Raw genomic sequence first — 14,746 nt, forward strand, 5'->3', positions numbered from 1 at the left:
ATTAAGTGATAAAAGGAAAAAAATGCTATACCACTAGGCACCAGATTTCTTGGACATATTAACTAATTTTTGGCTACAAAATAGCATCAAGTGAGTTTACACAAGTGATGGGCCAGGCTTTCAGTTTTCAGGAACACAGGCTAGCATAAGGCCAAAGGCTAAAATTTTATCTCAAAGTATAGAGATGTCATGGTGATAGCTACAAGTCAACTTAATTCAAAACTATGCATTCAATAACTTTCCAGTTCACTTGTAGCAAGACAATCATTTTGTGTGTTTATTTGGGAGTACGGGTAGGGTAAGAGAGTGTTCTTTTATCAAATGGTTTCTAAAAATTACAAATGGGCAAAATAATTCTTCACAGAGAGCATTTATGGTTTGAGTGAAACCACTTTTAAAGGCACAATTAAGTTCTTAAAATCCGGATGTCTAAAACACTCCAAATGTCTGTATCGATTTGTATTTGCTTCTCACATCTCCATTAAAAATAGCACTGGGGGCAGCTAACTCATTTGGAAGAGCATGGAACGTGCGACTCTTGATCCCGGGGTCATGAGTTCGAGTCCCATGTTGGATACAAAGATTACTTAAATAAATAAATTTTAAAAAATAGCACCGTGGGGTCTTTTACCACCACTGCCATCGTACCTGCAATGTTGACTGAGGAAATAAATGTAGCAAGAGCGGCAAGGCCCTGAGAAGTGGTGGAGGGATACAAATGTCCTCCCATCAGTGCCAACCCACCAACTGCGGTCAACCCTAGGAAGAGAGAATCCAGATGGTGAATGAGCATAGTGACACGGCCAACCCCAATTCAGAGCCGCAGGGTCTCACATGTATAGACACAAAGGAAAACGTTCCCACACACCACTATCATTCAAGTACTATCGCAGACAAAGAATTAACAAATGTTTTTCCTCTTGCATGAAAATCTGGCCTTCCTTGAACTTTCTAGCTCTGCTCCCCTGATAATGATATAAATCAATAACATTATCAAAAAGGAACCGCTAGTGGATAAACTGCTTCTGAACTGGAAGGAACTTTGCATGAACTATAAATATATGATGGTGAAGCCATAACTTTGAACTTTCCGGAGTGCGGCGCCTCTTGGAATGAGACACGTTCCATGCAGAGACACAGGACACTGGGCCTCCAGCACTGCTATCAGGGCTATGCACCGGCACCACGAGGCTTCTAGGCCAGGGCAGGTCCCATGCCTGTCCAGTGTGGGTCTCGTCCCTCAGATGTGAGCCATCACAAAGGGCCAAAGAGAGCAGCTCCTAGACAGCCATGTGGACCGCTGCATGGACCTCTGTGAAAACTCACACCAAAAAGAAATGCCTGATGCTACCCTGGCTGACCAGCTGGGTTTCCTATTCCAAAGGCTTCACGGTGAACCTGGCAACAGGTTTGGCTTGCTGCAGACGTGCTGAGCTGAATGTCTGGACGAATCTAAGAGGAGGCCCTAAAAGATGTTGGGCCTATGATTCCGTGGAACAGTGGTTTCCAAATTATATCACAGGAATCCTTTCTTCAAAGGAAATTATAGGAGCGTCTGGGTGGCTCAGTCAGTTGAGCATCTGACTTCAGCTCAGATCATGATCTCGTGGTTCATGAGTTCGAGCCCCATGTCAGTCTCTGTGCGGACAGCTGAGAGCCTGGAGCCTGCTTTGGATTCTGTCGTCTCCCTCTCTCTGCCCCTCCTCTGCTCATACTCTGTGTCTCTCTCTCAAGCATAAACATTAAAACATTTTTAAAAATAAAGGAAATCATAATTGAAAGAAATAACAATTCTTCTGCACTGCTTGAAATGGGAGCGGCCCGAAGGCCTGACACGCTTGCTCGGCCCCTCACTTCTGGCCCCACCTTGCCCCTGTGGGAGCCCAAACCACCACAACCACCGCCTCAGATGCCAAGCCGTACCATTTGTAAACAAAAGACTTTATAAACCTCACTGAAAGCAGTGGGAGAGTCAAACGAGCCCATGAAAACCTAAGATGAGGGAAAACAAATGAGGACCAAACCTGAGATTGCATTAGTCACAGACATCAGTGGTGAGTGGAGAGCAGGGGTCACTCCCCAGACAGTGTGGTAGCCCACGATGCCGGCCAGGCCAAAAGTGGTCACCATCTGAGAAAAGGCTAAATTGGGCGCTGCAATGCCCAAACCCAGAATCCCAGTGAGACCTACAGAAAGAGAAGAGTGTGAGCTGACATTCAATTAATTACCTCAAGATTAAAAGCACACACGCACATGTGTCAAATAGTCAATGCTTTTAAATTCTGCACCCAATAATGAGATTTGCCAATAATGAGATTTTTTTAGACGTTTCATGATGGGAGTGGGGGCAGGTTAAAGGTATTATGAATAAACTCAACTTCCTGACTGCCACCTCCCAAAATAAAACAAGCTATAAAGATCTAGTAGAATTTATGAGTCACCTTAATAACAATTTCCCCATTGTCCTCTTCCCTGTTTTAACTTCCATTGACAATGCCACATGTGTTTATACAAGTGTTTTTGTTCCAGAATTACAGACCTCTACAGATCTACCAAAGCATTTCTACTTGGGTAAGACACAACCTTTACAAGCTAGGACTTTTTTGAAGCCAATTTCATGTCACTCAGATTTGGCTAAGGAAGAGGGATTTTAAAAGAGTAGGAAGGATTTCATTCACTCCAGCACCTCCCCAAAACATATGGCTTCCGCCCACCCGGGACAGAAGTTTTGCAATTGCTCCTGAATCTGGACTGGACTGCTGGCCAGGGCAGTCAGCTCCAGCCTCAACACCAAGTCAGCAAACAGGATTTTACAAAGAAAAGGAAAAAAAAAAAAATACAAATTAAATTAAGAATGTGCAGAATACAAACAGTCAGCTCTGAACATACATCTTTAATTGTTGCCTTTCCTAATAGCAAACATGTGGATGGCTCCTCTGCAACAGAAGGGTTACCTAGTGGTCAGTAAAAACAATGCTAATGGGGGACCAGGGGGCTGGAATTCAACTTCCTTAAATAAGGTACTTTTTTTCCTTGATAGGAACTATTTCTTTATAAGTGGCACAGCTAGAACACCTAGAAACCGACATTAATTTTACTTTAAATCATGTAGGAAGGCTGCAGTTTTAATTTATATTTCCCTACCCACATGTAAAATTTCCAGGGTTCCAACGCATGGCCCATTAACCATCTGGAGGGAGAGTTAGACAGAATATTGTTTTGTGTTCTAGCTAAACATCAGAGAAGCTGTATAGAGCTGCGGTGAATATGTTTTCATGGGGTGCCTGGGTGGCTCGGTCTAACTCGTGAGTTCAGCTCAGGCTCTGCGCTGACGGGGTGAAAAGCCTGCTTGGGATTCCCTCTTTGCCCCTCCCCCACTCACATGCACTCCCACTCCCTTGAGCTCTCTCTCTCTCATAATAAATAAATAAACTTAAAAAAAAAAAGGAATATGGTTTCATATGCCAGACTGCCTCATTCAAATGGTGGTCCCACTGCTCACTAGCTGTGTGATCTCAGGCAAGTTACTTAACTTCTCTGTGCTACAGCATCCTCATCTGTAAAATTATTAACCCTCTCTATCCTCAGCTGGAAAAAGAAAATAATAAATAATATGTGCACCTCACTGAGGCCTTGTAAGGAGTACATAAGTTAAGGCATATGAAGTGTTTAGTGCAATGCCTAGCACTCATTAAAGGACTATGTTAATCGAGAAGCAGTAAACTATCCATCTTTTGCTGGGCATCTAAGATAGAAATCACATATCTGAAGGATTTTTAATCGACTATTTAATAAACTAATGTCTTTTCTATAAAACATTTAATAATGTCAAATATGCTATTTCTACAGTCTTTGAAGCAGAGGAAAAAGAAAACAGGGGAAAAAAAGGAAAAAAAGCAAATCATATTCTTTGAAGAATACTATTCAAAGAGATTCCTAACACACATGTAAAAGAAAAAGACTTGTTTTTATTATAAAGGAGGACGTTGAAGGTAAAGGAAAACAAATGTAAGGCCATCCTTTTATTCACTAGAATATGTTATTGTCATATCTATTAAAATGCAATAAACCTTGACTTAACACAAGACAAACCTAGAAAAATAAACCATCATACATGCCTCACTCTGTTTCCTTACAAATCTCAAAGAGAAATGGAAATTTACAATCTTTCCAAAAATCCTGTGCAGGTACAATATAATAAGCTGGTTTCTTTCTTTCTTTCTTTTTAACAAGTAAGTGCAAATCGGGACATGGCCCCATCTATTCACCATGTTCAGAACTAGAGGCTTTTCAGTTATTTTGCTGAGACTTGCTCTTTATTCAAGGAGAGTTACACATTTCGCTTTCAAACATCTGGGCTCACATGGGAATTTGAAGAATGCTGAGGCTACAAGAATTGCGTGCCTGGTGCTAGTCCTTAATTCTTTATAGTTTGGTTTATGTTTTGTTTTGTTTTTGTTTTTTTTTTTTTTGCTTTGGCTCTTAAGTAGATCTAAATATTTTAAATTCATTCTATGAGAAACCAATTTAAAACCAAATGTCCATATTTCAAACTCAACCATTTCACACCCAGAATGGATATTTATCACTCTTTTACAGGGACTGTTTAATGTTTTCATAAAGATGAACCGAAAAGTGAAGAATCTGTGTTAAATTGTAAAGAAAGAATTGAAAATTAAAAAATCAAATTTTTTTTACTAGGTGAATAACTAGGATGGTAGACAAAAAATCAAGGGCTCTATCTATACCGTACTGTTTGTTCTTCAATGCAAACATTTGCTTCCCTAGTCTTACCCAACATGCAGATGATCACAACTGATGTTTCATAACCCACAAAGACAGATAAATAAATAACCACATTTACAGGCACTTAACACCAACACAATCTGACACACATCACTACTCAATATATTTGATGGAAGATAAAACTATTAACAGCTATATTTTCAATGTTTTCCATGAAAGAAAAGTTCTCATACACATTCATTCCAGTGTCTGGTGAGTGCCTGTATAATGCCACAGATGTGAGCCAATAACATGCTTATGAAAACTCGCTTCTAATAGGCCCACTTCCTAATGGAATCCGAAGAACAGCGTTTCATTCACTAAATTTTGACAATTAATGCATGTCTTGTAAAATCCAAACAATTAGGAGGCACCCCTAAGGAATGGGGCCCTCACCTGCTGTATATGCAGAAGCCGTAGTCATGGTCTTCCTCAAGGGGGTGACTGTAGCTGCTTTTTCAGCTTCCAGCTCAGCCACTGTCTTCGGCTTCACTGGGGCACCTTGAGGAATATTTTTCGGGGTGGGAGCAGGGAAAATCACTTTGCCATCCTAATAGAAATCAGAAAAACAATGTTAAAAAGTCAATCCAGCACTTCAAAAACACAGAAGATAGCAACAGTGCTAGGGAAAAACTGTTCTTTGAAATATAATTTTTCTGGGGTGCCTGGGTGGTTCAGTCGGCTAAGTGTCTGACTTCAGCTCAGGTCATGATCTTGTGGTCCATGGGTTTGAGCCCCACGAAGGGCTCTGTGCTGACAGCTCAGAGCCTGGAGCCTGCTTCGGATTCTGTGTCCTTCTCTCTGGCCCTCCCCCTGCTCATGCTCTGTCTCTCTCAAAAATAAATAAACATTTTTAAAAATTAAATATAATTTTTCTTTTAAAATTTTTTTTTTAGAGAGAAAGAGAACACAAGCACACGTGTGAGCCAGGGAGGGGAAGCGGGGAGGAAAGAGAGAATCCCAAGCAGGCTCCATACCCAACAGGCAGCCCAACACAGGCCTCCATCCCGCATCCCTGGGACCACAACCTGAGCCGAAATCAAGAGTCAGTTGCCCAACCACCTGAACCAGCCAGGTGCCCCTAAAAATTTTATTTTAAGTAATTTCTATACACAACACATACATTTGTAATGAAAATGCAGGAAGGAACAGGTCTCTTACCTTCATCACTACAGTTCCTCTAATGACATGACCCATGGTACCAAAGTCAAAGTCGTCTTTCACTTCAAAATAAAAGTTATCTTTGTCAGGGCTGATGGCCTTCAGGAGCTTAGTGATGTTGTTGGAATAGAGGGTGCTGGCCTGAGTGGCCATTCGGCTGGGAAGGTCTGTGTAGCCGATGTGAGTAACTCCCTACGTGAACAAAAATATAGTCTGAAAGATCTAATCCGGTCTGTTCATCTTCCTGCAAAGACAATTCTCAGTCATAGCCAAGGCTAAACTGTGAAATTATGGACTTTATAAATATACACACATCTCGCAAACAGAGTATATTTCAAAAGGAGCTTTAAATGTACCTATTTTTAATTTAAAAAATTTTCAGGCCTCAGTTTCTCTGAACACTTATAGGCATAACCACTCTCTTGCAAATCACTGTGGTGAGCCATGGGAAACTGTCCACAGACAGAAGAGTCTGCTTCCTGTACCTTATGAACGTAAAGTTCTCCCGGCTTCGTGGTTTCAAAGTTTCCACCAGCCTCAGCAGCTAAATCCACAACAACTGAACCTTCCTTCATTGACTCAATCATTTCTTTACTAAATAAGACTGGAGCTTTTTTACCTAATAAAATAGAAAGAAAACAGAACAAATTATATTATGTTTTTTAAACTCTATTTTCTAATTATTACAGTAGTCTCTGAAGACTCAAAAATTTAACATCTGAAATTTTAACTCTTTCAAGAGACCCCAAAAGTCTACACACAGGCAGCACTGGTCCTCCTAAGGAAGAAATATGGTTAGTACAGACTGCAAAGCCGATATGCTGGAGGGAGCCGTGTGACTCTTCCCCAGTGATTTACATCCAGCACCGCTCATGAAGACATAACCATTTGCCTGGGTTTTTTTTTTAATGCATAATAATAAGCTATTAAGGAAACTGTACACCTGAAGTAGACAATCCATAAAGATCACAAAAGTCAAGGGGGAATACTCACCAGCAATTTATGAATTACAAAATATAATATTTCCAAACATCTTAACAAATCTCACCAGATTTTCCAACATGTTAAATTAATCTACCTTCGGTTAACACAGGATAACTTCAAGGAGAGACAAGGAAACGCCATGAAATGAAAACAACAGGAATTCCCAACCTGGGATTGGGACTGGGAATCACACATACACTTTTATTCCCTCCCCCCAACACTATTGTTCTGCCTCTGACGAGCCAAGCCCTATACCTGGTGCTCAGCATATAATGATAAACAGAAAAGATTCCTGTTCTTCTGGAACACTCTAGTTATGAGATAGTTCACATTTTTAAATTCATTCACTAACTCTTACATAGAAGATAAAGCACCAAACTAACATATTAGTATGTTCAAATGGGGGTCCACACTGTCAGTATATTACCATATTCAAGTTTCATAAAATAAAAATACCTAAGCAAAAAGACAAAGGAAATGAACTTGTGAGATTGGTAGTAGGAAAGTAAAGAGTTAATAGCCTCATTATCTTTATCTTCTCCTCTTTCAGTAAGTTTTCAACTCTGTGTTTACAGAATTTTAGTAAAAGGACTATCAATTTTATAAATGGAAATTAATTTCAAATGAAATTTGCATTATAATAATCTGTTTTTCAATCTGCTTGATTGGAATACATGTAGCTTAAAAAAAGAAAAATTAAAAAATGGGGGGAAAAGTTGTAAAAATACAAATGGATATTTATATAGTACTTCCCTCTTCCTCAATACCAACTTTATACTTCCAAGTTATAAAGTCCAAATTCTAAGCCAAATTCTAAGCCAGGTTACTGAAGACCTTCCTCCCAGAGTCTATAATCACTCCTTCTCACATCCCTCATTGCCGCCGCACTGGACCTTCGGCTCCAGCCACACAGGGCTAGCTGCCACACGGTCTGTTGTATAATCTTTTGAGTCTCCAAGAAAGAGCAAGAATAAGAAATATTTTCCCCAAAGACAACACTCTGACGTCCTGGTGGTTTCATCATTTCTCAAAATTCTCTGGAAATAATACTCTCCCCACTACAGTCCAACAAAGGCTTGAATATTTAAACTTTACCCAAACATAACAATTTGGGGATGCAAACCACATACATCTGAGGACTTTCCCTACCACCACCCCCCCAAAATAAAGGTTATGATGCGAAGCTCTGCAGTGATTTGAAGCTACAGATCCACATAAACTGGCAAATTTAAAGCACGAATGTGTGCTTTCTAAGTATTTACGATCATCCCCCCTCCTCTTCTCTAGTCCAGAGCCTGTCTTCCATTAACCAGCCTTTTCCTCACACGTTACCTATACCCTCCAGTCTCAGGTTGATGTGCCTTAATCTGCAATTTGGATCCAGAGCCACCCCCTTTGACTTCTAACTGCACTAACTATATAGCCATCGACTTCACACATTTGATTTGGCATCTAATTATTTCCTCCTACCTTAAAAATTCTGGATTCCTTCCTTCTTAAGGATCAATTCCTGGACTATAACCCTACTGACTTTACAAGACCTCAAGTAGCCAAAACCATTCAGGCTCCCTAGAAAACATCCAATATATTACCTATGTGTCTTTGATTTTACTCACTCAAGCTTCGCAAAACAATTATTCAGTGGCTGATACAACTTTAATACACACACACACACACACACACACTTGAATCTTGACAAAAATAATATTCTGTCCATATTGTCACTCTGAAATTCAATCACTTTTGAAAGGACAGGATATTCTTTCACATAACTTATTTAGTGTATAGTCAAATAAATAGAGGATGAGTTAAAATTTAAGTCACAGAGGAATATTTAAGACACATTAAATTATTATAAGTAAAAAGCACACAGCTAAATAGTATGTATAGACTACTGCCATTTGGTATAAAAATTCACAAATACATTTATGAGGGATTCATATATATTTATATACACACATATATTAAAAAAATACTACATATCCTATATAGTTTCTAATAAATTCTTCATAGTATAACATTTAGCCATACCAGGATATCTTTGAATGCTAAGAACATTTTCTTCTTTGTGCTTTTCCTTATCTCCTAAATTTTCCATAAGAGCTAGTTTTAATTTGGGCACCTGGGTGGCTTGGTCGGTTAAGTGTCCAACTCTTGAACTGGTTTCAGATCATGATCTTATGGTTAGTGAGTTTGAGCCCCACACTGGGATCTGTGCTGACGGCGTGGAGCCTGCCTGGGATTCTCTCTTCCCTCTCTCTGTTCCTCCCCTGTTCATGTGCGCTCTCTCTCTCACTCTCTCTCTTTCTCTCAAAATAAATAAACCTAAAAAAATTTAAGAGCTAGTTTTAATTTTATAATTTAAAAAATCAATAAAGGCTACAGGGAATACAATGATGAATAGAACAGTACAGCTGGCTTTTAAGCATTCACATGTGGATTAATTTTTTTTAATTCTGAAAAGTGTAGAAATGAAAATTGAAAACAGAAGGGAAAAAAATAGAGCCAAAAGAGGAGCAGGGCAATACATAAAAGTTCCAAATGAGCAAATCCTCAAAAGAATAGTTCAAGAGGAAGAAAGACTGAGAAGGAAATTTCAAAATACTATTTACCCTGATGGCCTCCTAGGGTAAAAACGTAATACATGATAATGTGGCATCACAAAACAGAAGGAACAAAAAGAATAAGATGATTAGTTAGGTATGGGGGGTTGTGAATCTACTATCAGACTTCAAACTAAACTCTATAGATCAGAATGAATTATAAGAAAATCAACCCTTGGGGAGCCTGGCTGGCTCAGTAGAAACAGCATATGACTTTTGATCTTAGGGTCATGAGTTTGAGCCCTACCCTGGGTATAGAGATCATTCAAAATAAATGAAATTTTTAAAAAAGAGAATTAACCCATAAAGGAAAAGAGAAAAAAGAAAACCTTGGTGAATCTCTCTCTAGTTTTTGGATTAAAAAGTATTTTCTTGGGTGCCTTGGTGACTCAGTCAGTTAAATATCGGACTCTTGACATTGGCCCAGGTCAAAATCTTGCAGATCGTGGGATTGAGCCCCACATCAGGCTCCCCTACTCACAGCACATAGCCTGCTTGAGATTCTTTCTCTCCCTCTGCCCCTCCCCTGCCTCCGTGCATGTGCTTGCTCATGTTCTCTCTCTCTCTCTCTGTCTCTCTCTCTCAAAATAAAGAAGTAAACTTAAAAAAAAATTTCTTAAAGCAATGGGGAGAACATCAATAGTTTTAAATATGAAAAAAATGTATATATTATGGTCCTCAAAAACAAATATGACAAAATATATATTAAAAAGTTCAGAGAAATTTAAATAAAAACAAAACACTAAGGTCCTAATAAATGAACAACACAAATGCTCAATTCTAAGAGAAATAGTAACAACTAAATTTTTTTTTTAAATGTTCACCCTCTGAGCAGCTGGGTGGCTTAGTTGAGTGATCGATTTGTGGTTTCAGCTTAGGACACAATCTCACCATTTGTGAGTTCGAGCTCCACTTGGGTTTAGCGCTGACAGTGTGGACCCTGCTTGGAATTCTCTCTCTCTCCTCACTTTCTGCCCTTCTCTATTCACATGCTCTCTCTCTCTCTCACACTTTCTCTCTCAAAATAAATAAATAAACTTTAAAAAAAAGTTCACCCTCATAGCGAATCAAAGAAATACGAGTTACAAAAAGTGAGATACCTTTTTTTTCGCCTCTCAAACTGAAAGAGTCAAAAAATCTTAATAATGAGGGCACTTGGTTGGCTCACTAAGTTGAGCATGCAACTCAGGATCTTGGGGTTGTAAGTTCAAGTCCCACATTGGGTGTAAAGATTACTTAAAAATAAAATCTTAAAAAAAAAAAGTCATTTTTGTTGAAATGAAACAAGTAACAAGATGTTCTATTTATGAGATTATGGGCTGCACAAGTTTCAGGAAAGCATAGTTTACAAACATGTATCAAATGGCCAAAAATGTTGATATCTACTTGTCCAGTAACTCTACTTCTAAGATTTGACTAATCCTGGGAAAATAAACGAAAATACACACATTGGAATGACACAGAAAAAAGGTTAGAGCATTATTTTTAATTGGCAAGAACTAGAATTAAATGAAAAGCCCAACTTTTGGGGAACTATTAAACAAAATATGGTACATTCAAACAAGAAAATTCTACAAAACCACTAAAATATATTTACAAAGATTTCTTAATGACTCATCATATTATATCAAGGTGATAATTTATGATATAGTATTATATGTAGAAAATGAGAAAGAGACTGTATCCTTATCTAACATGATAAAAATGCAAGGTAAAAGGATGAAAGGAAATGGTAAAATGTTAATAGTATTTTTCCACAAAGTAGAGAGATGATGGGTGGTCTTTATTTTCTACTTTGTACTGCATTTCCAAAAGTCACATACTATTTTTATAAAAAACAATAAAGTACTCCTGCATAATCACAACCAGTTTCTTCTTTAAGTTGAAGACATAGGTTCAGAGTTGTACTAGAAAATTAAAATAACTTAAAAATGCCAGCAGACCAATCTATTTACTTACCAACTGAAAGGCTTCACTCAACATTCTGTGCTGTCCCTGGTACAGCAAATGAAGCTATGCAGTTGGGACAGCCTTTCAAAGAGTGCTTCTAAAACACTTACAAAGTGAGTCAGAGACTAAGGATGGATAACAAACGGGAAGATTTTTACAATATAAAACATAGAGAATATATCCAATGTTTAATACAAATCCTACAAATATAAAGAGATGTCCCATACATCCCAGAGAGTCTGGTATAGATTTTAGATATAAGAATAAAAGGTGAAGTGATCAGATGTTTCAAGACATAACTGTAGAAGATGTCAGAAGAATTAATAAAAGAAGACAGGGACACCTGGGTGGTTCAGTCAGTTAAGCATCCGACTCTTGATTTTGGCTCAGGTCATGATCTCACAGTTAATGGGTTCGAGTCCTTCATTAGGCTCTGTGCTGACAGTGAGGAGCCTGCTTGGGATTCTCTCTCCCCGACTCTCAGACCCTACCCCACTCTTGCTGTCTCTTGCTCTTTCAAAATAAACAAACTTGAAAAACAAAAAGGGCAAATAAGAGTTATGCTTGTTTTTTTTTGTTTTGTTTTTTGTTTTTTAGGCAAGCACAATTGGGGTTTCCCCTTTTGATTGCTCATTTCTTTTAATTTTGTAATTTTATCTGCCAAAGAGGAGATACACAAATAAACCAAAATTTTTACACTTTCTCAAACCACTTTCCCCCAAAACAACAACAAAAATCAATATGATAGAAAAAATCCACAAGAGAATTTTTTAGAATGTATTTTGTAGCACAATGCATGCTGTGGGTGAAAGATTTGGCATGATGTACAATGTCATGAAATATTTCTTGGTGCCTTCTGGTTCTTGAACATTAAATTCCCTGGTAAGATTCCTCGGGAGGCTCCCTCGCAGCTGGGAATCTATACTGCAGCCAAGACAATGGTAGGACCCCATGCACCGCAGTCATCATTCAAATATGCATTCATTTAATCACTCAACTAATATTTGGTGCTTGCCATGTGCAGGCTGGATAGGAAGGAAAATTTTCCTTACGGTTCTGAAGACTATTATTTTAGGACTGAAAGAAGCTATATTCAGAGGTCAGTAAACTGTTTTATTATTCAAAATAGCTGAGGTATTTAATAAAGCAGTTATCTAAAAATCTGTAGTTTCCCAATTGGTTGGCCATTCTTTAGGGAGTGTAGGGACAGCATAGATGAGTGTAAGGTATCCTTGAATTTCTGTGTACACCAAGAATTGACAAACATGCCTCACATGCACACTGATTTTAGATGTATACACGTATGGCCGTGATCCACACAAATTCATTCTTAAATATGATTGAATTCATAGTTCAAGAATTCATAGAATACTTTCCATACTCATGTATTTTCTCATTAAACAAATAATAAGATGAAGTTTTAAAAGTAATAAAGCTAGAAACTTCTAGAAGAAATTGCTCCTTTCTAAAAACAGCTTTATGGGCACCTGGCTGGCTCAGTCACAAGATCATGAGTTTGGGTCACATGCTGGGTATAGAGATTACTTTTTAAAAAAAAGGAAAAAAATAGCTTTAACAACTATGGCTACACAGCAAAAGAATCAGCGCTAATTTCACATGAGTGATTTAACTTAAACTAAATACCAATGGGTAAAGACTTACCAGCAAGTTTTATAATATATTATACTTCATTAAATGAATCAGGCCTAACATAATCATCTGAAATCAAAAAATTCTCAGAGTCTACCTTACTAGGAAAAGAATTAAGCCCTCAGACAACTTTAACCACACCAAAACAACAACAACAACAACAACAACAACAAAAAACCCAAAACAAAATGAAACAAAAAACCATTAAGAGGAAACCACTAAAAATATTAAGAACAAGACACCAAAATGAAATGGGTTTACCACAAAAGTTTATAATGATTCCAAAGAGTATTTAGCATTATTTACTGGGATTATTCCATAGCATGTAGTCAGATGGGGAAATTTCTAACTTCCTGGACTCCTGGCCGGTAAGGTGTCAAATTAGACAGGCTCAAGAAAAACCTTCTGCTTTAACAAGATCACAGTATATTCAACAATATAGTAGCAAAGAGATTAAAAATAGAAATTATAGGGGCACCTGGGTGGCTCAGTCAGTTAAGCATCTGACTCTTGATTTCAGCTCAAGTCATGATCTCTCAGTTCTGAGCTCAAGCCCCACGTTGGGCTCCATGCTGACAATGCAGGGCCTGCTTGGGACTCTCTCTCTCTCTGCCCCTCCCCCACTTGCATGCAATCACACACTCTTTCTCTCAAAATAAATAAATAAGCTTTTAAAAAAATACAAATTATAGAATACATTTATCCAAACCAAAATAGATTTCTCATGAACAAGTACTAAGAAAACAAGGATAATTATTAATAGAATGCAATACTATCCTCTGACTCAGTGAAAAATACAGATGTAAAGACATTCTGAACTACAGCATTTATGCATAAAGAAATACCGTTATAAGAGAACACAATTTTGCACTGGGCATTGTTGTTTACCCAGCACCTATTTCCTCCTCTTGTCACTACTCTGATTGCCATTTTCTCCACACGGTCCATGAACCTCAGCAGAAATAACTCAGAAACCACTCCAGATGCAGGCTGGCCTAAGGATAATCTCATCATGTTATTAGTGACCAGTTTAGAAATCCAGATGTAAGCCAAGGGGCATCTCATTGCCCTGCCTCCACGAATTGGTTCAGGAATGAGCACAAACTCAGTTAAGGCCAATAAGAGCAAGGGAAAGTTTACAAAGGGCTTCTGAGAAAGATGTTTCCTTGCTCTTCAAGAGGGAGCCTGACTTGTCTTCCAGATGTCCTATGGTGCAGACTAGAGGCTCCACAATGCTGCTGACTTCTTCTACTGAGGATGAGGACAACTCACAGAGCAGAGTAAAATGGCAGACTACAGGGAGCACAGCCAAAGTGCTCCTGATATCAGCACACCTATCCACACTTACAAGTGGACGTTCCTCAGATACACAACCCAAGAAATCTTTATTTAAAGCAGACTGTGTTGGAATTTTTGCTTCTGGCAGCCAAAGGTTTGCCAATTGATACACACCAAAGGTTTGCTAGTTGATACACACCAAATTTTGGAGTTTCAAACTCACAGATGGGGTTAAAGCACTCAGTCTTAAGCTATAAAAATGTTGCAGACAAGGACAAAAAATTTCTTATACATACATATGTATATACATATACATATATATATACATATACATA

The 14,746-nt window shown here is 38.3% G+C and overlaps 1 protein-coding gene across 1 annotated transcript in view; it reads right to left on the minus strand.

Moving 5' to 3' along the window:
• LOC144222412 (NAD(P) transhydrogenase, mitochondrial) overlaps positions 1-7,954 on the minus strand; it is a 48,568-nt gene extending 40,614 nt beyond the window's left edge. The window contains exons 1-6 of the mRNA XM_077752890.1: positions 7,765-7,954; positions 6,432-6,565; positions 5,947-6,138; positions 5,182-5,335; positions 2,025-2,186; positions 649-759 (exon numbers count right to left, since the gene is read on the minus strand). Coding sequence (XP_077609016.1) covers positions 649-759; positions 2,025-2,186; positions 5,182-5,335; positions 5,947-6,138; positions 6,432-6,565; positions 7,765-7,954 — 943 coding nt within the window. The remainder of the gene's footprint in view (positions 1-648; positions 760-2,024; positions 2,187-5,181; positions 5,336-5,946; positions 6,139-6,431; positions 6,566-7,764) is intronic.
• Between the last annotated feature and the right edge of the window lie 6,792 nt (positions 7,955-14,746).

The sequence above is a fragment of the Crocuta crocuta genome, unplaced genomic scaffold, assembly GCF_008692635.1.
Source record: "Crocuta crocuta isolate KB4526 unplaced genomic scaffold, BGI_CrCroc_1.0 scaffold409, whole genome shotgun sequence".
Taxonomy (NCBI): Eukaryota; Metazoa; Chordata; class Mammalia; order Carnivora; family Hyaenidae; genus Crocuta; species Crocuta crocuta.